This window comes from Capricornis sumatraensis, chromosome 2 (genome assembly GCF_032405125.1).
Source record: "Capricornis sumatraensis isolate serow.1 chromosome 2, serow.2, whole genome shotgun sequence".
NCBI lineage: Eukaryota > Metazoa > Chordata > Mammalia > Artiodactyla > Bovidae > Capricornis > Capricornis sumatraensis.
In genome coordinates, this window is record NC_091070.1 from 86,705,973 (window position 1) to 86,733,716 (window position 27,744).

Here is a 27,744-nt window from a genome sequence, read left to right on the forward strand (position 1 = left end):
AATGAAAACATCCCATTTTAAAAACAATTTGCGACAAGCAATGAAAGGTAGATACTGTACAATAATGTGGAATGAAAGAGAGAACAAGAGATCGTGGAACTACCAGCCACACCGAAGGTTGGTCTTCGTCCAGAGAAGGTGATGTTGTGTATATGTGGGATTGGAAGTGAGTCCTCTACCATGAGCTCCTTTCGGAGCTCAATTAATTCCAGTAAGTACTGGTCCCACCTAGACCAAGTGAAAGCAGCACTAGATGAAAAGTGTCTGGAATTAGTCAACAGAAGATGCATAATCTTCCATCAGGACAACTCAAGACCACATGTTTCTTTGATGACTAGGCAAAAAATGTTATAACTTGACTGGAAAGTTCTGATTCATCATCATATTCACCAGATATTGCACCTTCAGATGTCCATTTATTTCAGTCTTTATAAAATTCTCTTAATGGAAAAAATGTCAATTCCCTGGATGATTGTAAAAGACACCTGGAAGAGTTCTTTGCTCAAAAAGATACCAAGTTTTGGGGAGGTGGAATTATGAGGTTTCCTGAAAAATGGCAGAAAATAGTAGAACAAAATTGTGAATACGTTGTTCAGTAAAGTTCTTGGTGAAATTGAAAAATGGGTCTGTTATTGTTACTTAAAAACCAAGGAAACTTTTTGGCCAACCTAGTATTACTGTATTCCCATCAATTTCTCACTTATGTCTGTCGTTATTGGTTTTATGTATTTGGGTGTTCCTGTATTGGGTACATACAGTGTCCTCCTCTAGTTTTCTTTATGCCTTTTGCTTTAAAGTCTATTTTGTCTGACATGAGTATTGCCAACTCTTGCTTTCCTGTGATCTTCATTTGCATGATACGTCTTTTTCCGTCCCCTCGCTTCCAGTCTGTGTGTTCTTTGCCCTGAAGTGCACAGCGCCTTGTAGCGCCTACAAGGGTGCCTCGTAGGTGGCATAGTCTCTTGTTTTTTAATCCAGTCCGCCACTCCGTCTTTTTTGATTGAAACAGTCTGTTTACATTTGAGGAAATTATTGGTAAATATGTATTTAATATCACTTTAAACCTTGTTTTCCAGTTGATTTTGTGTTTCTTTTTTGTCTCTTTGTTTTTCATTTTGTGGTTTGATGATTTCCCTTTATTTTATGCTTGTGTTTTCTGTTTGGTTTTTGTGAATCCTGTTGTATGTTTTTGATTTGTGGTTACCCTGTTTTTCAAGTATGTTAACCCCTTCCTGTATCTGCTTGCTTTTAGGCTGGTAGTCATATAGGCTCAGATGAAAGAATCTGTATTTTCTTACTCTCCTCCCCTGCATTTTATCATTTTGATGTCCTCAGTTACATCTTCATGTTTATCCTTTTGCCATTCCTTATGTTTATCATTGCTTTCATAAAAAGATTTAAAGCCTTTTTTTTTTTCTTTTTGGTCTGTATACTGGCTTATTTAAATGATTTACTTTACAATTGTGATTTTCTCTTTCCTACATCTTCTTGATTCTTTTATAATAGAAGACCTTAATATTTCTTTTAGAATAGGTGTAGTATTGCTCTTTTCTTTTAGTTTTTCCTTATTTGAGAAATTCTTTATCTCCTTCTCTTCTAAATGTTATTCTTACTGGGTAGAGCATTCTAGATTGCAGATTTTTCCCTTTTAAGACTTTAAATAGGTTTATCCACTCCCTTCTAGTCTGCATGATTTCTGTAGAGAAATCAGCTTATAGCCTTATGGGTATTCCCTTATCATTAACTCTTCGTTTTTCTCTTAGTGCATTTGGGATCTTCTCTTTGTCTTTCGCTTTTGCCATTTTGATTATAATATGTCTTCGTGTTGGTCTGTTTGGGTTCATCTTGTCCAGGAACTCCTGTGCTTTCTGTATCTGGATATCTGTTTCCTTCTTTGGGTTTGTAGTTTTCAGCCATAATTTCTTCAAACACATTTTCAATCCCCTTTTCTCTTTCTTCTCCTTCTGAAGTCCCTGTCATCATAGAGGGGCACCCTTTATGTTATCCCATGCATGCATGCTCAGTTGCTTTAGTCATGTTCAGCTCTTTGCAACCCTATGAACCATAGCCTGCCAGGCACCTCTGTCCATGGGATTTTCCCTGCAGGAGTACTGGAGTGGAATTTTCCCGACCCAGGGATTGAACCCACGTTTTCTGTGTCTCCTGCATTGCAGGAGAATTTACCGCTGAGCCACTGGGGAAGCCCATGTTATCCCGTAGGTATTTTATGTTATTTTCACGTTTTTTTTTTTTTTTTTTTTTCATTTGGCTTTCTGTCTACTGTGTTCTTGGAGAAGGCAACGGCAACCCACTCCAGTACTCTTGCCTGGGAAATCCCATGGACAGAGGAGTCTGGTGGGCTACAGTCCATGGGGTTGTGAAGAGTCGGACATGACTGAGCGACTTTCACTTTTCACTTTCATGCATTGGAGAAGGAAATGGCTCCAGTGTTCTTGCCTGGAGAATCCCAGGGACGGGAGCCTGGTGGGGTCGCACAGAGTCGGACACGACTGACGTGCCTCAGCAGCAGCAGCAGCAGCTACTGTGTTCTGAATGGGTGATTTTCATTATTCTATTTGCCAGATCACTTTTTTATTTTGCTAGTCATTGCCTTTATCTTAGTTTTAATCTTGGCTAACGAATTTTCTAATTTTCTTGCCTCCTGCTCATAGTTTCTAGTTATTTGTTTGTTTTACAGTAATATGCATTTCTGTCAATAGCCTGTCTTAATTCCTCTGGTATCTTCATTACCTCTTTTTTGAACTTGGAGTCTATTACACTGGAGAGGCCTGTTTAATTGTTCTTTCAGGGGAATTCTCTTGGTCTTTTAACTGGTATTGGCTCCTCTGCATCTTCATTTTCCATATATCTCTCTTACTCTGAGTTTAGGAGAAACTTATATACTGTGGTCTTGGAAGGCTATTTATTTGTGGGAGTGTCTCTGTGTAGCTTGTGTGGGTTTACTGTTTTCGGTGCAAGGGCTGCTTTTGTGTGGATGTCTGCCTCCTCTCCTCAGCATGTGCCAGCTGTTACCCCCTTGACAGGGGCACACAGATGCTGTAACTCATGTGTTCTCCCAGGCTGATGGCAGCATTGGCTGATACCCACTCCCAGGGCCCATGGCGGCAGCTCCTGTGCCCTCATAGGTTCCCCAACGACAGGGGCAGTGACTGGCGCCAGATCTTGGATCTCTCTGTGCCTGTAGTGGTTTGTGTTGCCCCCAGAGCTTGCATAGGCAGTGTCCTGAAGTCTGAGACCGTGTGTGCGGGGAAAGAGGCTCTTAAAGCATCCTGCCTTTCCCCTTGCGTGGCCCCTACAGTGGCATCTTGCCTCTGTGGCAGGTCCAGGCTTCTTCCTCTTGTACCTTTGGTTGTGGGCATACCATACTCCAACCCTTCAGGCCCTCTCTGCACAGCCAACCCCAGCACTCCCCCCTGAGTTTGACCTCCAAAGCCTGAAGTGCAGCACCCAGCCCCACCTTCACTGGCAGACACATGTCTCAGACTGGGCAGTGCAGGGCGGCCACACCTACTGTCTGCGTAGGTCTCCGTTTTGCCTTCTCCAGCCAGTTGCTGCACTCTCCTTTGAGGCTCCAGAGCTCCCACTCTGTCCTGGCTGAAGTCTCTGCTGGTGCGGGGACTTCCCAGGATATTGGAACCTTTGCTCTTTCATAGCTCCCTTCCAGGGATGCAGGTCCTGTCCTGATTCCTTTCTCTTCCTTTTTTCCTTTTGTTTTGTCCTACCTGGTTATGTGGAAGTTTTCTTCCCCTTTCAGAAGTCTTAGTTCTTCTGCCAGTGTTCAGTAGGTATTCTGTGAGAATTGTTCCATGTGTAGATGCATTTTTGACGTTATTTGTTGAAGGAGGTGAGCTCCACATCCTTCTCCTCTCCCATCTTGTTCACTGTCCAGTTTCTAGAATTTTCTTATCAGGAGCTCTAAGCTTTGTATTTTCTTAGGTTTTTTGTTTTTTCCAAAGTTTTTTTAAAAAAAACAAAACAAAACTTTTTTTCAAAGTTTTTTCAAAGTTTTTTTCCAAACTTTTTTTTTTTAAGTTTACGTAGTATTAGGTATTATAAGTAGTCAAGGAATGATTTAAAGTATATGGGAGGAAAAAAGGTATTTGGGATGATGCAGGTAGATTATGTGCTAGGTCATTTCAGTCGTGTCCAACTCTCTGCAACCCTATGGACTGCAGCCTGCCAGGCTCCTCTGTCCATGGGATTTTCCAGGCAGGAATATTGGAGTGGGTTGCCGTGCCCTTCTCCAGGGTTTCTTCCGGACTCAGGGATTGATCAGCGGGTAGATTATATGTAAACACTAAGCCATGTTATAAGGAACTTGAGCATCTGCAGATTTTGGTATCCATGGTGGAGAGAGAGTCCTGGAGCCAGTCCTCTATGAATACTGAGGGATGAATATATATAAATATTTATGTGTGTGTGAGTATGTGTAAGTGTGTGTGTGTGTGTGTATATATATATATATATATATATTTTTTTTTTTTTTTTTTGCCCTCCATGATTAGATGACTTCCCAGAATCTACAGGAGTAAAGCGAATTGTTCAAGCCTTGAATGCCAACGTCTGGTCCAATGTAGTGATGAAGAATGGTAAGTAACTTGGGACTAAACGTCCTAGGGATTTTTTCCTTCCTGTTCTTCCTAAGTTTTAAATTATTCAGATCTATGTGGAAGCATTAGGATTATATAAAATCTGTATATCTGTTCCATTTTAAAGTCCCCAGTTGAAGGGAAAGCCAAAATAAACATTTCTAAGAATTTAAAATATATGTTTAATCGTTAAAAGAATTTGGAACTTACGTTTAATATGCTTGGCCTTGTCTTTGGCTTTGAGAAATAGCCTCAAAGTTGTAAAGCATGAATTCTGTTCTTACAGAGCTCATAGCCCAGCAGTCCTGTGTACTTTTAAAATGCTAGGTAACCGTGCAAGGCAGTCTTTGATGAGTACAGAATGCCTGATACAAGCAGCGGAGGCAGAGAGGCCCAGAGATGTGGCCTTTATTTATTGTGGGCCTGAGTACAGAGAGTTTCAAGACAAAAGCAGGTCTTAACAGTTGTCTTCATGGGATGGTCAAGATTTGGGTTGGTGAAGCGAGAGCATGGAGCAAACAGTGCAGGGAGCATGTCTTCAAGAATAATGGTTGTATCTTTCAGGGTTTCTCAGAAACTCTTGCCTACCAGTTGGACCTAGCTTAGGGGAGAGAGGCCTGCATTTGAGGCAGGAGAATCAGCTTTTCCTGTAGGAAGTGGTGAGTCATTATGAGACTTCTTAACAAGTGGTGCATAGAAGTTGGCACCTTTGAAAGATTGATGTTGTGGGTTTGGCAGCTGAAGCAGGTAGAAGTAGAGCCTGAAGTCAGGAGACCAGGCCCCTGTGGCTGCAGCTCAGTAGCCATAGGGCAAGAAGCTGAATCTGAAGTGCAGTTGAAGCCATCAGGCTAGTCTGTACACATTAGCCTCTTATTGTCTGTGTTAGTTCGCTCGAGGCTGCAGTAACAAAGTACAGCCAGCTGGAGTCTTAGAACAACAGGTGTTTATTGTCTCACAGTTCTAGATGCCAGAGGTCCAGAATCAAGGTGTCAGCAGGGGCTGTGTTCCCTTGGAAGGTGCTAGGGAGGTGTCTGCCCCGGCTGTTTCTTCTGGCCTCTGGTAGCGTTAATTCCAGGCTTCACATGTATTCCCCCTGTTTGCTAGTCTCTGTCCCTGTCTTCTTTATATAAGGATAATAGTCATAATGAATTAAGAGCCCACCCTACCCCAACATGACTTCATCTTTACTAATTATATTTGCAAATAAGGTAACAATCAGAGGTATGAAAGGTTAGAACTTCACCATATAATTTGTTCAGTTCAGTTCAGTCGCTCAGTCGTGTCCGAGTCTTTGCGACCCCATGAATCGCAGCACGCCAGGCCTCCCTGTTCATCACCATCTCCCAGAGTTCACTCACAGACTCATGTCCATCGAGTCCGTGATGCCATCCAGCCATCTCACTCTCGGTCGTCCCCTTCTCCTCCTGCCCCCAATCCCTGACAGCATCAGAGTCTTTTCCAATGAGTCAGCTCTTCTCATGAGGTAGCCAAAGTATTGGAGTTTCAGCTTTAGCATCATTCCTTCCAGAGAAATCCCAGGGTTGATCGCCTTCAGAATGGACTGGTTGGATCTCCTTGCAGTCCAAGGGACCCTCAAGAGTCTTCTCCAACACCACAGTTCAAAAGCATCAATTCTTCGGCGCTCAGCCTTCTTCACAGTCCAACTCTCACATCCATACGTGACCACAGGAAAAACCATAGCCTTGACTAGACGGACCTTAGTCGGCAAAGTAATGTGTCTGCTTTTGAATATGCTATCTAGGTTGGTCATAACTTTTCTTCCAAGGAGTAAGCATCTTTTAATTTCATGGCTTGCAGTCACCATCTGCAGTGATTTTGGAGCCCCCCCAAAATAAAGTCTGACACTGTTTCCCCATCTATTTCCCATGAAGTGACGGGACTGGATGCCATGATCTTCATTTTCTGGGTGTTGAGCTTTAAGCCAACTTTTTCACTCTCCTCTTTCACTTTCATCGAGAGGCTTTTTAGCTCCTCTTCACTTTCTGCCATAAGGGTGGTGTCATCTGCATATCTGAGGTTATTGATATTTCTCCCGGCAATCTTGATTCCAGCTTGTGTTTCTTCCAGTCTAGCGTTTCTCATGATGTACTCTGCATATAAGTTAAATAAGCAGGGTGACAATATACAGCCTTGACGTACTCCTTTTCCTATTTAGAACCAGTCTGTTGTTCCATGTCCAGTTCTAACTGTTGCTTCCTGACCTGCATACAGATTTCTCAAGAAGCAGGTCAGGTGGTCTGATATTCCCATCTCTTTTAGAATTTTCCGCCTGGGCTTCCCAGGTGGTGCTAGTGGTAAAGAACCCAGCTACCAACGCAGGAGACTTAAGAGACACAGCTTCGATCCCTGGATCAGGAAGATCCCTGGAGAAGGTCACGGCAACCCATTCCTGGTGAATCCCATGGATAGAGGAGCCAGGCAGGCTATAGTCTGTGGGGTTGCAGAGAGTCAGACATGACTGAAGTAACTTAGCACACATGCACATCTTATAATTTACATTTATAGCTATAAATTTAGAAGCTGGACTGAACACACTTTATTACTTTGGAATTATGGTCAAAGGTATTTTCTGGAAAACAAAATATGCTTTTCAGACATTAAACAATACTCAAGAGAACTGCAAAGCCAAGAGGCACACTGAATTTCTCACGGTCTTTGCCTTGAAGCATCTTTTCTTTATTTTTTTTCTCTGCAGTAAGTGATATATTTGTTTGCTGTTAATCAAATCTCAAATATTGCTGTTAGCTTAATTCCATTTTTAAGAGGATCTTGACCTACATGGTATGAAGGAAACTTAACTCTCTTCTTTCTTGAAGGAGGCCTAGGTATGGAAATACAGTGACATTTAGATGCAACCCAAGTTTTAGGAGGCTTGGAGGATGTCCTTGTGTAACCCCACATCTTAGATTAGAGACAAAACTCAGTATGAGTGTATGGGGGGAGTCGTGTTCCTGTTCCAGGGTTGCCCTGCCTCCTGTGCTCTCTGCAGGCCCTTGCTTTGCTGGTGGACTGAGTGAGCCGTGCCTGCCTCCCGGCGGGCTGCTCTTGAATGTTGCCTGCCAGCAGGCGCTCAGACTGCTTTATTTGCAGGTGTCCATCTTTTCTACTTCTGTTTTCTCTTTCATTTCCCCCCTTTCCTCTTTCTCTCCTTTTATTTCTCTTTCTTTTGAAAAATTGTGGTTAAATATACATAGCATAAGGGCTTCCCTGGTGGCGCAGAGGTTAAAGCATCTGCCTGCAATGTGGGAGACCCGGGTTCGATCCCTGGGTCAGGAAGATCCCCTGGAGACGGAAATGGCAACCCACTCCAGTACTCTTGCCTGGAGAATCCCATGGACGGAGGAGCCTGGTGGGCTATAGTCCACGGGGTCGCAAAGAGTCGGACAAGACTGAGCGACTTCACATACCTAGCGTAAGAGTTACCATTTTAACCATTTTTAAGTATACCTTTCAGAGGCATTAAATACGTTCACATTGTTGTGCAGCCATCACTACTCAAAGCTTTTCAAACCCCCCAAAATTTTAAATCAGGAAGTTAGTTGACAAAGTAAAGAAAGGTGTTGGTGGTGTTCTTTTTTGTTTGTTTTTCTGCTGGAAATTCAACCAAGGTTTTTTACACAGGGTTTTATTTATTTATTTATTTTAATTGGAGGCTAATTACTTTACAGTATTGTGGTGGTTTTTGCCATACATTGACATGAATCAGCCATGGGTGTACATATGTGGCCCATCCTGAACCCCCTCCCTCCTCCCTCCCCATCCCATCCCTCTGGGTCATCCCAATGCACCAGCCCTGAGCACCCTGTCTCATGCATCGAACCTGGACTGGCGATCTGTTTCACATAGGGTAATATACATGTTTCAGTGCTATTCTCTCAGATCATCCCACCCTCGCCCTCTCCCACAGAGTCCAAAAGACTGTTCTATACATCTTTTACACAGGATTTTAGAGAACAGTAAGAGAGGTGGCATACCTAATTCACTCTAAGGCCAGGTTAAAACGATCCAAATCCCTAAAGATAGGACCAGTAAAGAAAATCATTAGAGGCCATCTCCTCTATGAACATAGATGCCATGCTGCTGCTGCTGCTGCTAAGTCGCTTCAGTCGTGTCTGACTCTGTGCGACCCCATAGATGGGGGCCCACTGTCCCTGGGATTCTCCAGGCAAGAACACTGGAGTGGGTTGCCATTTCCTTCTCCAATGCATGAAAGTGAAAAGCGAAAGTGAAGTCGCTCAGTCGTGCCCGACTCTCAGTGAACCCATGGACTGCAGCCTACCAGGCTCCTCCATGGGATTCTCCAGGCAAGAGTACTGGAGTGGGGTGCCATTGCCTTCTCTGATTTAAACCAAAATACTAGCAACCCTAGTCCTGAAATACATGAAAAGACTATAACATGACCTAGTTGAGTTATTCCAAGAACCTAACATTCTTTAATATAAGAAAGTGAAAGTGAAGTCGCTCAATCATATCTGACTCTTTGCGACCCGTGGACTGTAGTCCACCAAGCTCCTCCGTCCATGGGATTCTCCAGGCAAGAATACTGGAGTGGGTTGCCATTTCCTTCTCCAATATAAGAAAAAGCTACTTAAATCACCACATGAACAGGTTATGGGAGGATAATATCATTATGGCAGTTAGTGAAAAATGCATTTAAAATTTTCAACATTTGTACAGAGGAAGGAAATAAAGAAACTGTGAACAAATCAGAAGTGGACTCCTGTGGCAGAAATTGACAGTATGTAATATAGTGTATACCACACTGAAACAGGGAGAGGTGGAGTGGTGCCACTTCTCACTTTCAGGACACTAATGACTAATTTTTCTGTTGTTGTTTTCAATTAGAAAAATTACTGTAATCACAGTTGATTCTTTGGGATTATTACATTGCCAGTTATATAATCTCAGTTAATTATTTTGAAATATGTACTGTCTATTTGTCAAGCAACAATGGATCATTCAGGTTATGTCATATTGGTCTTTAATTTCGATTCAGAAAAGTATCAGTATGAAAATCTTTTAAAAATGCATTTTAAATGTGCTCAGCTTGGGCAAAACATTTCCAATTCTAATAAGGACTGTGAAAATTTAGCTGTTATGGCAAATACCCCTGAAAACGTACAGATCTGACTAGGGTTTCATTTCTTTGCAGTTTATTGGCCACTAGGCATTCAAAAGTCAAATACTCAATCTGAAAATCCACTTGATTAAAAACTTAGAGATGAATAACTGTCTTCCTGCCTTCCACCAAGATAAAGTAAATGTCTTTTCCTCAATGTACTTCCTGACTGAAATGAATGGCAACCTCAATTCTTTGCTTATTGCAAGTCTGAACAACTTACCCTGCTATAGTAGGTAGCCTTGTAAGTTTTTGCCCCTAATCTTTTCCTTAAAAGTTAATAATATAGAAGACGGCTCCTTGGGACTCTAGTCTCACCACCTTCGTGGCCTGCTGGTTTTGCAAATAAGGTCGTTATTCCTGCCCCAACAACTTGTCTCTCAATTTGTTAATCTGTCGTGCCATGAGCATTATGAGCTTGGACTTGGTAAAAACTTTTGGCCTGACAGCCTGGAACCTTGGGGCTCATAGACAGCTGGCATGGGTTGAGGAATTTTCAGGTAAGGCCCTAACAGCTTCCAGGACCACTTGTCCTGAGAATTTCCCCTTCAGAATCCCCCAAAGCAACACTGTCTGCCACAGGGCTTGGCAGTTGAAGCAAGAAACTGACATCTGGAAGCTGATGGGGTCTGTACAATAGGGTAAATAGAAAAAATAAAGTTGATAACTTAGAAGTATGAGATTAACAGATACAAACCACATAAAACAATAAGGATTTACTGTATAGCAAAGGGAGCTATATTCAATATATTATAGTAGTCTATAATGGAAAATAATCTGAATATATATATGTAAAACTGAATCACTTTGCTGTACACTAGAAACTAACAAAGTATTCTAAATCAGTTATGTGAAGTGAAAGTTGCTCAGTCATGTCCAACTGTTTGTGACCCATGGACTGTATAGTCCATGGAATTCTCCAGGCCAGAATACTGAAATGCGTAGCCTTTCCCTTCTCCAGGGGATCTTCCCAACCCAGGGATCAAACCCACGTCTCCCATATTGCTGGCGGATTCTTTACCAGCTGAGCCACAAGGGAAGCCCAAGAATACTAGAGTGGGTAGCCTGTCCCTTCTCCAGCAGATCTTCCCAACCCAGGAATCAAACCTGGGTCTCCTGCATTGCAGGCAGATTCTTTACCAACTGAGCTATCAGGGAAACCAACTATACTTGAACTACTTAAAAAAAGTGAGGGATATATTGTGCAGCTGGAAACACACACACACACACGCACGCGCGCGCGCACACACACACATTAATGATACAGAAACAACCAAAGAAAAGATAAATTGAACTTCATCAAAATTTTAAAAACTCTTGTAATTCAAAGTACACTTAGGAAAGTGTCCTCTGAGTGGTGGAAAGTATCTGTAAGCCATACATTTATCTAATAAGGATCCAGTTGTTCAGTCAGTCAGTCATGTCTGACTCTGCGACTCCATGGACTGCAGCATGCCAGGCTTCCCTGCCCTTCACTATCTCCTGGAGTTTGGTCACACTTATGTCTATTAAGTCGATGATGCCACCTAACTTATCTTATCCTCTGTTGTCCCCTTGTCTTCCTGCCCTCAATCTTTCCCAGCATCAGTGTCTTTTCCAGTGAGTTGGCTCTTTGCATCAGGTGACCAAAGATTTGGAGCTTCAGTATCAGTCCTTCCAGTGAATATTCAGGGTTAATTTCCTTTAGGATTGACTAGTTAGATCTCCTTCCTATCCAAGGGATTCTCAAGAGTCTTCTCCAGCACCACAGTTCGAAATCATTAATTCTCTGGTGCTCAGCCTTCTTTCTGGTTCAGCTCTCACATCTCTACACGATTACTGGAAAGACCATAGCTTTGACTATATGGACCTTTCTTGGCAAAATAATGTCTTTGCTTTTAATACGTTGTCTAGGTTTGTCATAGGTTTTCTTCCAAGGAGCAAGCACCTTTAATTTCATGGCTGCAGTCACCATCTGCAGTGATTTTGGAGCCCAAGATTCTGTCACTGTTTCCATCTTTTCATCTATTTCCCATGAAGTGATGGGACCAGATGCCATGATCTTAAGTGTTTTAAGCCAGCTTTTGCACCCTCCTTCACCTTCATCAAGAGGCTTTTAGTTCCCTTTCTCTTTGGGGTGGTGTCATCTGCGTATCTCGAGGTTATTGGTATTTCTACCAGCAGTCTTGATTCCAGCTTATAATTCATCCAGCCCAGCATTTTTCATAATGTACTCTGTATATAAGTTGAATAAACAGGTGACGGTATACAGTCTTGACACATTCCTTTCCCAATTTTGAACCAGTCTTTTGTTCCATGTCTGGTTCTGACTTTTGCTTCTTGACCTGCATACAGGTTTCTCAGGAGGCAGGTAAGGTGGTCTGATGTTCTAATCTCTCTTAACAGCTAATGTTAGTAGTTCTCAAACTTTGCTGCATATTATAATTACCTGGGGATAATTATCTAGAGAAGATGTTCTAAATCTCTATGCCTAGGCCTCACCCCACAACAGTTAATACAGAACCTCCAAAAATTTTCCAGTTTGTTGTGATCCACACAGTGAAAGGTCTCAGCGTAGTCAGTGAAACAGATGTTTTTCTGGAAGTCCCTTGCTTTTTCTATGATCCAGCGGATGTTGGCAGTTTGACCTCTGGTTCCTCTGCCTTTTCTAAATCCACCTTGACATCTGAAGGTTCTTGGTTCATGTGTTGTTGAAGCCTGTCATGAAGGATTTTGAGCACTACCTTGCTTACATGGTGAATTAAGTGCAACTGTGCCATAGTTTGAGCATTCTTTGGCATTGCCCTTCTTTGGAATTAGGATGAAAACTGACCTTTTCCAGTCTTGTGGCCACTGCTGAGTTTTCCAAATTTGCTGGCCTGTTGAGTGCAGCACTTTCACAGCATCATCTTTTAGGATTTGAAATAGCTGGGATTTGATCACTTTCACTAGCTTTGTTCATAGTAATGCTTCCTAAGGCCCACTTGACTTCACACTCCAAGATGTCTAGCTCTAGGTGAGTGACCACACCATCGTGGTTATCTGGGTCACTAAGACCTTTTTTGTACAGTTCTTCTGTGTATTCTTGCCACTTTTTTTAGGTCCATACCCTTTCTGTCTTCATTGTGCCCATCTTTGCATGGAATGTAGTACTTAGAATGTGTAAAGAACTCTTATAGCTTAATAATAAAAAGGCAATGCAATTTCTAAAATGGTGAAGGAGTTGAGTAGATATTTTTGCAGAGAAGGTACACAAATGGCCAGTAAGCACATAAAAAGATGCTTAACATTATTAATCATCAGGGAAGGCACAACCACATGAGGTACAACTTCATTCCCACCAGGTTAGCTATAATCTAAAGAGACATTAAGAAGCATTAGTGAGGATGTCAAGAAATTAGAACCCTTATATACTGATGATGAGAATGTAAAATGGTGCTATAACCACTTTGAAACAGTAGTAGTTTCTCAGAAAAGTAAGCCATATGACCCAACAATTCCACTCATAGGTGTTTTACCCAAGAGAATTGAAAACATATGTCCACAGAAAACTTATACACAGATGTTTCTAGCAGCAGCATTCATAATTGCAAAACAAGTGGAAACAAATGCTGAATTGGAAATAACTGCTGAAAACAACATGCATATGATAGAATATTATTTAACCATAAAAAGAAATGAAGCATGGATGCATGCTACAACGTGGATGAACCTCAGAAACATTATGCTAAATGGAAAAAGCCAGACACAAAGGCCACATAGTTTAACAATTCCACTTAAGTGAAGTGTTCAGAATAGTTAAATTCATAGAGATAGAAAGTAGGTTAGTGGCTCCCAGGGACAGGGAGGGGTGGTTTGGGGTATGAGATTTCTTTTTTGGAGTGGTAAAAGTGTTTTAGAATTATATAGTGATGGTGGCTACACAACTTCGTAAATATACTAAAACCCACCAAATTCCATACTTTAAAGAAGTTGAATGTTATATATATGTAAATGATACCTCAGTAAGAAGGAGGAAAGGGGAGGCTGGAAGGAGAAGGGAAAAAAGGCAGGCAGGAAGGAAATAGTCCTGTTCATGATGATAGTACTGTTAGAAGGATGTTGGTAGAAGGCAGTGAGATGGCAACCATACTAATGAGCTGCTGCTATACATGCATTATCTTATTTAATCACAGTATTCAAGAGAGTTAGGCTTAAAGAGGTCAAGTAATTTCCCCAAGGTCATATAAGTCATCAGTTCTCAGACTTGTGTGCACACTGGAATCACTTGGGGAACTTTAAAAAGTACTGATGCCTGAATCTCATTCTTGGAGATTCTGCATTAACTGTTGTGGCCTACACATAGAGATTTAAAACGTCTTCTCCAGGTAATTATCCCCAGGTAATTATAATATGCAGTAAAGTGTGAGAACCACTAATATTAGCTGTGAAATAGCAAAGCCTCTGATTTGAACTTAGATCTTTATAATTTTGAAGTCTCATGCATTTATCTACTGTAACGTGTAGCCTTATAAATCTCTATATTGTAGTGAAATTTTTCTGAAGAGTCTGGTGACAGTGTCCTGTCCCAACATTTCTATGTAGCTGTGTGACCTTATGTGGATCTCATTCTGTCTAGGCTTTATTTTTAATCTGGAAAAGGAGGTTGGTCTCCATCCATGGCTCTGGCTGTACAGTGAGATCACCTGGGAAGCTTTTACGGCCTGCGCTGCCTGGGTCTCACCCAGACCATTTCTCTTAGAAGGGAGGGGCGGGCTCCGTATTTTCTAAGTGCCTCAGAAATTCAGATACGCAATTTGGTTGAGAACCACTGACATAGATGTTAGTCCTCTGATTCTAGCTTGTAAGAGTCTGTGCTTAATCCACAGGAGTAAACTTGGCATTTTGAAAGCTACTAGCCCTTTGACTGATTTGCTTTCTCGCATTCATGAATTGTGTGAATACTCACAAGTCGCTCCTCTGACTTACAAAGCCAGAGGACAGAGATAGGACTCTGCCTAGGGTAGAGTCACCTAGAGGCAAAGGTGAAAATAGTGGGCCCTGTCCTCTGTACTTCCTTGGTACCTATTTCTAGTATGACAAGATCTCCTTGAGACCAGGAAAAAATAACACAGCCTTTATAAGTAGCTACCTGTCTAGGGCACAGTTGAGACCTTAGGTGTGGCTAGGTCATATGAGTTTGTCTTCTGTCAACCTCAGATTTCTTACTGTTTCATAATTTTAAGACCCAGTTTCAAGTGTCTGTTCATTCATTCAGAAAAACACTTTTCTTGTTTTCTGGCTGGGCTGGGTCTTCATTGCTCTGCACAGACTTTCTCTAGTTGTGGCAGGTAAGGGCTGCGCTTGATTGCGGTGCGCAAGCTTCTCATTGCAGTGGCTTCTCTTGTTGTATCGCACGGTCTCTAGGCATGTGGGCTTCCGTAGCTGCTGCCCATGGACTCAAGAGCACGGGCTCAGTATCATGGCACATGGGCTTAGTTGCTCCCGGCATGTGGAATCTTCCTGGACCAGAGATCAGATGTCCCCTTTATTGGCAGGCAGGTTCTTATCCACTGAACCACCAGGCAAGTCCAGATAATATTTATCAAGTGGTTACTATGTGCCAGGCATTGATCTCTGTGGTTGGGATACATCAGTGAACAAAACAGACACAAAGTTCTGTCCTTGTGGAGTTTTCATTCTCGTGGGACACATTAGCCAGTAGACAATACACCTAATTAGTAAGTTGTACAATATACTAGAAGATGATAAGTGATAATGAAAAAAAATAAAGCAGGGTTAAGGATGTTGAGCTAGTTGGGTAGACTGCAGTATTAAATAGGTGTAGGTCTTAAGATTGATCTTAAGAGCTTGAGATGGGAGGATGGAGATGAGGTGTTTGCCATGTGACATCTGGGAGAATACTTAGCAGGCAGAGTGGACAGCTACAGCAGAGGCCCTGAAGAGAATCCACGCCTGGTGCGTTGGAAGAGTATTGAGGACTGCACGTGGCTGAGGAGGGAGCACAGTCGGGATGATGAAGGACCGGTTATTCAGGGTCTCACGGGCCTTCACAGTAACTTTCATATTTGCTCAGAGTCACCCAGGGCCTTTGGCAGGGCTTTTGCTGAGTAGAAGAGTGACATGATCTGATGTGAGGTCTGACAGGAGCACTCGGCTGCTTTGTGGAGAGGAGACGGTGGAGGTGAGGCGCGCCCAGGGCGATCTCATAGGAGGTGACTGCAGTATTCCAGGAGAGAGAGCGGTGACACAGCCCAGAGTGGTAGCAGTGGGAGGGGTCAGGAAAGGTCAGATTCCGCATCTGTCTGTGGTCATGCCAGCTTTTCCTGATGGTTTGGATGTGAGGGGTGAGCGAGAGAGGACGGTCAAGGAGGACCGCAGGGTGCGGGCCTGAGCAGTCAGAGGAAGGGGATGCCATCAGCAGCAGTGAGGAGGCTGCAGGTGAAGCCGACTTTGAGGGGCAAGGGGCATATCAGTGGCTTCCTTCTGGACATGTTAACTTTTGAAATGGACGCTTGACTTCTGGGTGGAGTTACCCGGTAGCCAGTTGCCTGGATGCATGGAGAGGCACATGCATGGCGTGTAAACCTGGAGCCTGTATGAGATCGCCAGGCGAGTAAGTGTAGTAAAGAGGACCAAGGACTCAGCGCAGGGACATGCCAACAGCAGGAGGATGGGGAGAAGAGAAAGAACCAGCCAGGGACACAGAGAGAGAGTGACAGGGGCCTGGAAGCACACTGGAGGCCTGTCAAGGTGGAAGGGGTGGTCAGCCGCGCCAGAGGCTGCTAACAGGTCAAGGAAGGTGAGAACTGGCCTTCAGGTTTAGCAATGTGGAGATCATCAGAGGCCTTGAGGAGAACAGTTTTGGTGAAGTAATTTTAGGAGAGATTGGGAGGAGAGGAATTGGAAATGGTGACTGAAAACCGCTCTTGAAAACTTTTTTTGCCAGAAAAAGGAACAAAGAAATAGGTGGGTGCTAGTGAGAAGAGTGTGGTTTTCTTTTATTATTTTTTTTGAGAATGAGATCAAGAGCAGCACGTTCATAGGCTGAAGGGAACGAGGTTGTAAAAAGTGGGAAAACTGTTGAAGGAGGAGAGAGAAGGGAGGAGTACTAGAAGGCTGTCCTTGAGTAGGCGAGAGAGGGCGGGCTCTAGCGGGGGAGTGAAGAGGTTGGCCGTGGATGGGCGGGGAAAGCAGATCTGTGCCGAGGCAGAATGGAGTATGTGCACACAGATGTTGCTGGGTGGGGAGATGTGGCCTGGAGATCTGTGGAAGATTCTTCTGATAGCCTCTGTTTTCTCAGTGAAGTAAGAAGCCAGGTTATCATCTGAGGACAGAAGGAGGTTGTATTCGGATTTGAGGAGAGACAAGAAAATGTGAAAGTTATCTAGGAAAATGAGAGAGTAGGTGATTCTAGGGATGTAAGATGAAATGCTACAAATAAATGACTGCCAGGCAGCACGAAGGGGCCTGCTAGAAATTTGGTGTGATACGTTTAAAGTGAAGACAGGCACAGGCGGCGTGAGTGTGTGTGTGTGCCTGTGGGGGTGGAGTCAGGGGTGGGTCTTTTCCCTGGCTGCCTTAAGGTACACGGGTGCAGCCATGGAATCATCAGTTGAGCTTTTACCAAGCAAGGGTATCATGGTAAGAGAGAAGAAAGGGATTAGGTTGTGTCCATAAGAGCATGAGTATAATGATTGATCTTGGAATTTAAGCTGGGTAAGAAAGGGAGAGAGAAAATCAGTGGGGAGAGGGTCAGGGAAAAGGTGATAGTTTCGAGGTCCCAATGAAGCTGAAGGATAATTGGCTTGGGCTACTATAAGGGAGTGGGGATATTAAGCTGGGAAAATAAGCGGTGATCAGTGAGTGAGATGCATGCAGTTGAGATGGCAGAGGGGTTGTAATTGATAATAATAAGATCTTAGGCTATGACCATGTGACTGTTTGACTGAAATAGGTTGAGGACAACATCTATAAAACGGAACTTTAATGAACCAAGAGTCAAGTTCTTAGAAGGACTGTCAGTATGTATATTGAACTTTCTGAGAATCAGACAGAAATAGTATTGGAGAAAAGGACAGTGAGCCAGTAATTTAAATTGTGATGAAATAAGGGGAATGGTTGGATAATATGTTGGATGATGGTAGCAAAGTGTCAGATGCTTGGCCTTCAAATATAGACTGTGTGAGAGTATTGGTAGGGTTTCATGTTCAGAGGCAGTTTTAGAAGTAATTTAATCCAGTGGGAGTGGGGGACTATATACTAGATATGACACACATCTTCTCGAGGTGTTTGCCTGGCTCCCAGTGATAATCATTTTAACTAGTAAGCCAGTATTACCCAGTTGATTGACAGGTGACATACCTCTCGAATGCATTTAGATAGAAAACTGATAGGAACGTTTGAGCTAGTCTGTTCTATCCAGTACAGGTATGGTTTCTGTAGCATCCCTGCCAGATGATTGTCCACCATTTTTGGTTGAATGCTTCTAATAATAGGTACTTCAGTATTTTATGAAGCAGTATTCCTAGAAGCAGTAAATGGCGTAGAGAAGTCAGAGAACAGGCCTGTTAATCCTCAGAAGATAGAATATCCTAGTCTGGTAGTTTGGGGAAAGGACATTTTACTTTGTGACATAGAGCTGAGAGCAGTGGTGAAAATTTTCTCTCTAATGTATTTTCCCCACATCTCCCTATTTACTGGCTTTCGTTTTTATCCCTCTTCTTCCTTGTCCTTCTTGGAGGTGAAGAAAGTTCTGATGAAAATGATTTAGCTCAGAGCTGTTGAAATGATCAAAGGGATGGGAAGAATGGAGATTGTCTAAAGTAATGAGTTTGGAAAAACCAAAGCTGGGAAGGGATTTAATTGGAATATGTAGTGTAGGGTATGTGTAGGGTACATACGGACTTGATTTCCCAAAGCCTAGGAGGTAATTTGTGGAGTACATTCCACTAAGAGATGATCCAGGCAGAAAAGAGAAATGATTGAAAAAGGACTGCAGTGAATTCTTTTGAATGACAGTTGTGCCTGATTCAAGTTAGGAAGGCACTTGGCCTAAACTTTTAAGACTTTTCTTTTGGAGAACAATCATTTACTTCCCAATATTTTTCTATGCAGTATTTTTTTATATCAAGTCTTGTACTGGCTGTATAGATTGCATATTGTTGAATTTTATAAAATTTAATAAGGGTCATTGTTTTGTTTGGTATGCTAGTGTACATGAATTAGCCAGGGGAAGCATTTAGAACATAGACTCGCTATGCATGCCTCTGGCGTGCTATGTTCCTTTCATAGATGCAGAAAAATGAGGCCCCAGGGAAGAGAGGTGACTTGCCCGCATCCACACAGTGAATCAGTAGCTAAGGTGTGACAAGAGGGCAGGTCTCCTGACCCAGGAGTGTCATGTGTTTTTCCATTACTGTGTGTGTATGTGTCTCTGTGTTGTTTGCTCAGTCATGTCCGACTCTCTGTGACCCATGGCCTGTCGCCCACCAGGTTGGGAATTCTCCAGGCAAGCGCACTGGGGTGGGTTTCGAGTCCCTTCTCCACAGATTACAGTGTGTGGATCTACATTATTGGCTGGTGAGCGAGATGAACACAGAGGAGCTAAATAATTCACCCAGGCTGCATGGGAAATTATTGGCAGGGTCAGATGAGTTCATTCCCCACAGAACTCTCTCAAGCCGAGACGTTCTGCTGCCATGAGTAAGATTTTTAATGAGACAGGCAGGAAGTAATGATCATACCTGAGTTTTTGGACCTTTTTTACTGACTGCATTTTAAATAAATCCTTTTTAAAAGGTTGTCTGATGTAGTGCTGATACTAACTTTATCCCATTGTTCTCCATTTAATCCAGAATCCCAGTAAGACTTCTGGATAGTTACTATAATAACTGTCCTGTTGAGCCTAATGAAAGATAGTTTATTTTAAATTATTTCACTTTAGAGTCACCATGGGTTGTTCTCTTTAGTTTGAGTTAAGGTTTATTTGTACATAATAGGTGCTCAGTTAATGTAATTTGTTACTTAATTTCACATTGTAAAAGGAAACAGGTTAAATTATAATACTACGGTTGTAGACAAATTGTTATTCTAGAGAGAGATTTATAAATCTTCTTGATATAGAGGTAAAATTTCTGGGTTAACTTACAATAACCTGATTTCATATTCTTGGCCCTAGCAATGTCTTGTTTCATAAGTGAAAGCTTCATACTTTAAAAGAATTTTTTATTTGTTTTAAATTGAAGGATAATTGCTTTACATCTGGTCAATTGTGTTGACTTCTGCCATATATCAGCATGAATCAGCCATAGGGATACATATGTCCCTTCTCTCTTGAACCTCACTCCCACCCCTCCATCCCCTACACCCCTGCCACATTGTTACAGAGCCCCAGTTTGAGTTTCTGAGTCATACGACAAATTCCCATTGGCTATCTGTCTTACATATGATAGTGTATATAATTTATTTTTTATGTATAAAGCACAGATATGCATATAATGTGTAAGCATAGATATAGTGCATCTGTGATGTTAACAGTTCAGTGGGGAGGGTATATCATAATGAGGAAACACATGTCTATAAAGGCCCTGAGGGGGCATGTCTTTGTACCCAATTCCTGGCACAGAGCTCCAAATAATACAGTAAATTAATATTTGGGTTTTGTCCTGGCTCCTGAAATAACTCCAGAGCAGTCAAGGTGAAAATAGTATCTTCTGTGAATTCAATAACAGACCCCTTTAAACCACACTGGAGTTTGTGTTAATAGAATGACTTTTGGAAAGCCCCTGAGAATGGGAGACTGGTTATCAGGGGAACCAACCACATGATTAGATGGTTGGAACTTGCGACCCCACCCCCAACCTCTGAGTTGGGGAGGAGGGCTAGAGGTTGTTAATCACCAATGGTCAATGATTTAATCAGTCATTTACTTCCAGTCAAATTCCAAGCAATGCAATTTGGAGTTTCCAGATTGGTTAACACAGTGAGGTGCTGGGAGGGTGGCATGCCTGGATACCTGGCTCTATGCATCTCTTCCATTTGGGTGTTCCTGAGCTATATTCTTTTATAATGAATTGGTAATCTAGTAGGTAAACTGTTTTCCTGAGTTCTGTGAGGCCTTCTAGCAAATTATCAAAGCTGAGGAGGGGTTCATGAGGAACTGCGCCCTTGGAGCAGAGAGTTCTGCAGTATCTATGGAGAGTATTGTCAGAATTGCATTAAATTGTAGGATATGTAGGTGGTGTCCTCCAAGAACTGGAGAATTGCTTGGTGTGGGAAAAAACCGCACATCTGATGTCAGAAGTGTTGGATATAAGTAGAGAAGGAAACAAGTTTTTCCCTTAGGGGCCATGATGAAAACAGCTGAGGAACAGTGAGCTGAGGGATTAGGTGGTACATACTAAGCTCTTAGTTCAGTTCAGTCACTCAGTCGTGCCCGACTGTGTATGATCCCATGGACTGCAGCACGCCAGGCTTCCCTGTCCATCACCAACTCCTGGAGTTTACTCAAACTCATGTCCATTGAGTCAGTGACGCCATCCAACCATCTCATCCTCTGTTGTCCCCTTTTCCTCCCACCTTCAATCTTTCCCAGCATCAGGGTCTTTTCCAGTGAGTCAGTTCTTCGGATCAAGTGGCCAAAGTATTGGAGTTTCAGCGTCAGCATCAGTCCTTCCAATGAATATTCAGGACTGATCTCCTTTAGGATGGACTGCTCGGGTCTGCTTGCAGTCCAAGGGACTCTCAAGAGTCTTCTCCAACACCACAGTTCAAAAGCATCAATTCTCGGCACTCAGCTTTCTTTATGGTCCAACTCTCACATCCATACATGACCACTGGAAAAACCATAGCTTTGACTGGACGGACCTTTGTTGGCAAAATAATGTGTCTGCTTTGTAATATGCTGTCCCTGGAGGAAATTCCCAGATGTCACTGTGTTCACTGTGAAGGTCAAACTTCTAGAGAGGTCAGAGTGTCCACTGTATGCATTAAAGCCTTCAAATGGTCTGCAAATGAAGTGGTTAGAAATGCCTATACACCTCATAGGGTTTTTTAGATGTCTCTATCCACATTAATTTGCTCACCTTGTATAATCTTCCCTGTACTGTCTTGCCTTCCATTTACTCTACCTGAAAATTGATTTAAGAAAAGGGATGTCAATAAAATCTCGGCTGCCTACTTGAGTTACCCTCAGCTCCTGTGAGTGCCAGCTTGTGGCTGTGGAGACTTAGCATTTGGAGTTTTTCATAATTGGATAATGTCCTCTTGTTATCATGGAAGAGGAACTGACGGGGGCAGTGCTCTATGCCGAATGTGACAGATTTTTAAAGTTGATTCCCCCACTCCCGCCTCCCTCTTTGGTCTCCGGTGAAGCTGTCTCCCCTTCCATTTGCCTGGTGCTCCAGGAAGCCTGGTGACAGACTCCTTGGTCATCAAACCCCTTGGACTGTAGCCCACCAGGCTCCTCTGTCCATAGAATTCTCCAGGCAAGAATACTGAAGTGGGTTGCCATTTCCTTCTCCAGGGGATCTTCCAGGCCCAAGGCTTAAATCTGGGTCTCCTGCACTGCAGGCAGATTCTTTACTGTTAAGACTTGGTTTTAAGCTCAAGGGAAAGAAGATGGTTAGTAGAAGCCTGATGAGTCTTGCTTCGTGTCAGGTGAAGCTGTCGCCTGTTGCTTTGCATAGAAATGCAGCGTTATGTGTAGTGACCTTGTTTAGAGTGTCAGTTTAATGCTACCCCCAAGCCCTGGCCCCCCAGTCGCAGGCTTTGTCACCTGACCACTGGTGCCACAGAGGATTTAGTTGAGTCTTGGGTGTTCAGTGGGTTTTTGTTTTTGTTTTTTACAAATACCACCACTGAGGGATGGGCTAGGAAGGGAAATTCTGTAATCTTTTACAGTTCCTAATCAGTGAAGGAGGGATTAGACTAAATAAATACTACAGGGCTGTAGCAGTGCTCTCCCAGTGGTAAGCAGTAATTGTGGAGATTGGATTTCAGAAGCTCTGAAAATTTGCTTTCAGTTTATTATAATATTGACTATCCAGTGATGCAAGTGGGTAAAGATTAAGTGGAATTTTAATGTTAGAAACAATTCTTCCATATGGTTTTCTGTATTTTCCCATTATAAATGGAAAGATTGGTCATCTATTAATGTATGTTCTCCAGAATGTACTCGGTAACAAGACACCATGGCAGAAATCCCAGTCCATTTTTAAGGCATCCTCTGCAGCTGCGGTGGAGCACTATCAATAATGGAGTACCAAAAGATAAGGTCTCTCTGGCTGCCTGATAACCTGGGTTACTCTCCTGAGAACGCAGATGGCTAGTACCTTTAATATAATTTGTTTTCTAAAAGTTGAAAAAAATGATGATTAAATTAAAACTTGAATTTAATGTTACAGAAAACAAAATAACATCAAAGTAGTGAATGGAAGAATGGTTAATGAAGAGGCTTCTAACGGGGTCTGTCTCTGCCTGGGTGATTTTGGGAAAATGGCATCCTGTTACTGGATTCCACTTTCCTAACCTCTAGGATAGAGTAGAATTGCATCAACAGAATATTCTATGAAACTGAGTTCCTTGAGACAGAATGAGTTGTTCCTCTTTTTTTATTCCAGCACCTAATATTGTGGAACTGAAAAAAATGATCTGAATAATCTGTCAGTGCTCTCACTGTGAATGTTGTGGTCAAAAATAAAATGTGTTATATTAATACATTGATTTTTAGGTAGAATGCATAATTTGGTGGAGAAGATTGTGTTGTAAGAGCAAAAGGGGAAGGAAGAATTGTGACAAATTAGAGAAGATAGAAGGCAGTAAATGTATGAGTAAAATAATGAGATGTGTTTTTAAAAAATCACCCCCAAAATTGTCCATAGGCAAATAAATGGTGGGAAATGTCTCAGATTAGTCACCATGAGGGCACTGCAGGCCTCCTCCTGTGGCCCCCTTGCAAAACATTTTTGTAGTCATTCTCTGGAATTATTTTTAGAGCTGGTTATGAGCCGCATAAGAAAACTCATCTTTTTGTTTGTTTCATGTGTTCTCATTAATCCCCACACTTGGTTTTGAATGTTTTTTTGTTTCTACTTGATTCTAAACATTCCTTTGAGGAATTTCAAGAGTGTGCTTTAGGCTTTGGAGAAGGGACTCACAGTAGAACCACTTTTGGAATTAGTGTAAAGCTTTCCAACCTTGGAAAAAACGGTACTCATTCTGATATTTAATTCAGTTTATTAAGAATTTGTGTGTATACATAAACAGGAAAAAAAGAATAGGACATATGCTGAAGTTAACTGGCATCTTTGGTTATTTAGTTTTCTTCCTTATGCTTTTCTCTATTTTACAAATTTTCTACGAAGAACATATTTACAATCAGAAAAAAAAGGCAAAAAATATAATGTGGTTATTTTCTGGTCACATTTATTACATGTTCAGGTATTGGCAGAAACAGTTCTTCACTTGTGAGCACGTGTCACAAGTGTCAGAGATTGACTTTTCTGAATTCAAAGCTGGTGATGGAGCCAGATTCAGCGCTTAAGCCTATTTTCCTAAAGATGTGCTGTCTTTAATAATAAACTTTATAATTTTACCCTTTTTAAGCAGTAGTTTAGAAAAAGAGAATAAGTCAATTCTGATTCTTTTGTGATTTTAAGAACATGTCATTTCCATTTGTCAAAACAGAAGTGGAATGTGAGATAAAAGTATACGCTTACTTTCCTAATACTAGTGAAATCATTTTGGACAGAGTACTGTATTTGCATAACAGTTTTTATGCAAATAATATGGTATGTTTTAAAAATATTATTAAAAAACATACCTCTTCTCTGTATAAGTTGAGGTATCTTAGTTGTGATTATGGTAAATTTGATCATCTTATCACATGGGTAGAAAAAAAAATACTTTGTGGGGAGAGAAAGGGAATGTAAAGAAGACTTAAAAGACAGGAAAACTTGAACTTTGTATGATGAGATGATGCCAAATAATTGGTACTTTAAAGAAATAAAAGCTGGGGATTTCCCTGGAGGTCCCGTGGTCAAGACTGTGCTTCCAATGCAGGAGGTGCAGGTTTGATCCCTGGCCAAGGAACTAAGATCCCACGTGCCACGTGGTGCAGCCAGAAAAATAAAGGAAGGAACAAAAGCTAAGACATGCACGTGGAAAATATATAATATGTCATCTAAGACATTGTGGGAGTGCAGTCATAGAAATTCAAACATTGTGAGCAATACATATAAATTTGAAGTAAAACCTTCTGTCACACTTGCAGCCTCTGTCTAACAGCATGTCAGGCTGTCAGCGGGTATCTCCGCATCCCTCCCCCCCCGTAGGCTTAGCACTGTGCTGTGGGCTCTGCAAGGTGGAAGAACCCTGAACTCCTGTCTCTGTCTGCACGGAGTTCCTAATCTAGTTGAGAACAGCAGATAGACTCAAGGTCGGTGTTCATGCTGCCACAGAAAGGACAACAAGGCAGGTGGGACTGAGGAGCGGAAACCATTTAGAGAAGTTTCCCAGAGCAGGCGGAGGCGGTTTGTGATGCTGACAGGATGTAAAGATTGACTCCAAAGTGCTTTTATTACCTTTCCATTGAAAAATCCGTACCAGAAATGACTTAAAACCTGAGCATTTTAGGCCCGAATTTCCTGCCCTAACTAGATGTGAGCAACTCTTTGCGACCCCGTAGACTGTAGCCTACCAGGCTCCTCCTTCTGTGGGATTCTCCAGGCAAGAATACTGGAGTGGGTTGCCATTTCCTGCTCCAAGATTTTTATCGATGGTTCTTAATCAAGGTAGTTGTGCCCCCACCCTGGGGACATTTGGCAGTGCCACAGGTATTTGGTAGTATAGGTGGGGATGTACAGGACGCCCCCATACACGCTCAAATGTCAAAAGTGGTGAGTTTGAGAAACCTGTCTACATATCCTTGAAGGCACAGTGAAGGGACACTGGGGCTAACCACCTGTCTGCCACGGGTTTTATGTGACCAGTGCCTCCAGAGTTACGGGGGCTGGGCTAGGATAAGTTAGTGAGAGGCACTGAAGTGGTATGTAATTAATTATTCAGTTCTCAGCTGTTCATCTTATTTCAGTTGAAATCAGCCTAAACCAGGGATATAATTAAGGATTACAGACAAAAGAGAACTCTATGTGAATAAAAGGATATCTTTTTGCACTTGATCCAAGTTTGTGCCATCATATTCAATATTTGTACTGTCATGGTCAGTATTTGTATGTTAGGCGTTTAATGCCGGTTTGCTCTTTATATGATACCTTTGGGCTTAATGGAAATTAATCAGGATGGAGATTTTTAAAGTCGTTTTATTTGCTTACCTTTGGCTGTGCTGGACTTTCGTTGCTGTGTGGGCTTTCTTTAGGTGCAGCGAGCGGGGGCTGCTCTCCTGCTGCCGTGCCTGGGCTGCTCGTTGCGGTGGCTTCTCTTGTTGCAGAGCAGTGGGTGTAGGGCGTACGGGTGTAGGGCTTTCACCAGCTGGCGTATGTGGGCTCGGTAGTTGCAGCCCTCTGGGCTCCGGAGCGCAGGCTCAGTAGTTGTGGTGCAGAGGCTTAGTCTTCCCCTGCATATGGGATCTTCGTGGATCAGGGATCGAACCATGCCTTCCGCTGAACCACCAGGGAAGCCCTCGAATGGGAATAAGGTAGAATCAAAGAGTTCTGAATTTCACGTTCAGGTTCTAGTTGTGTGCCTTTGAAGAAGTTACCTAATGTCTATGAGTTATAGTTTACTCTGTTAAAAAAAAAAAAAGAGAAAACCTCGATTCATGTTGATATTTGACAGAAACCAACGCAATACTGTAAAGCAGTTATCCTTCAATTAAAGATAAATATAACAAATTTTGTAGAAGATAAATAACAGTGTTCCTTTAGATTTATAAAGAGATATCCAACTAATTTCATATATTTCCACAAGGCTTGAATTTTCCATTTCTAATCTTTATTCTAGATGCTCTGGTTTTGTTTCTGACATTTCCTTGAGGAATTCTATGCAGATGATCAGTACTGAATTAGTGTTTTTAGGACCAGAGTTTAGTATACTTACTTAATTTGCATCACTTAGCAAGTTCCCCTTTCTGTAGCTCTGAAGTTCCAGAAGAATCCATTGAGTAGACAAATTTATTCCTTCTTAGTCTGGAATTTTGTGGTGTCAGTAAAACCAGAGATGCTAAAGTCAGTTTCAACAGCTATCAGCTAAAAGAATAAATTCTTAACAGGGATGACATTTCCATGCCCCGAATCCTGGGGAGAAAAATCTGGCAAACAAGACAAGATTTAGGTGATTCTTACCTGTTAGAACAGTAGTTTTACAGTGGGTGCACATGGGTAGAGTTTTGCTAAACATTGAACTCGGGGAAAATGGAAAGTTTCTTTAAAACCATGGGTGTTTAAAACATCCAGGTTTTTTAAAAAAATAAATAAAACATCTAGGTTTTTTGAGCAACATTAACATGCTTTTCTAATTGTGAAAATTTTTGTCTCTAACTTCCTTAAAATATAAGCAGTGGAACATAGTGAACTCATGTTAGTTGGCCAAATTCTCCATTGTTTATAAGAAAATACTGAGCCAAAGTTCTTCCCGCTTTCATTAGCCTGAAACCTGATTATAAATTCATAACCATCTATAGATCTTAAAAGGATTTTGGAATTTTTGCTTCTTATTTTTCTATGAAGTAACTTAAAATACTTATTTCAGAGTTGACTGTCAAGAGAAGCTGAAGAATACCACTTCTTAAAATCACAAACCTCTAGAGCAGAAAGAGCCTTAACAACCATTCTAGCAACGCTTTTTTTTTTTAAACAGATCAGAAAATTGAGACACAGAATGATTGACTTGTCCAAGGTCACACTGGTAGGTCAGGCCTATTTGACCACTAGCCCTGTCTTCTTCCCACCTATTTGGACTCTTTTCATAATTTTATTCATTATTAGAATGGGACAACCAGGGGTTTTTTGTTGTGATGGTTGTTAAACACACATAGCATTTAATCATTAAAAGTGT

At 42.0% G+C, this 27,744-nt stretch overlaps 1 protein-coding gene across 3 annotated transcripts in view; it reads left to right on the forward strand.

Moving 5' to 3' along the window:
- The window catches only part of AAGAB (alpha and gamma adaptin binding protein), a 71,218-nt gene that overhangs the window by 32,571 nt on the left and 10,903 nt on the right, over positions 1–27,744 (forward strand). For all 3 annotated transcript variants that reach the window (XM_068964884.1, XM_068964886.1, XM_068964885.1), the window contains exon 5: positions 4,527–4,610. In XM_068964884.1, coding sequence (XP_068820985.1) covers positions 4,527–4,610 — 84 coding nt within the window. The remainder of the gene's footprint in view (positions 1–4,526; positions 4,611–27,744) is intronic.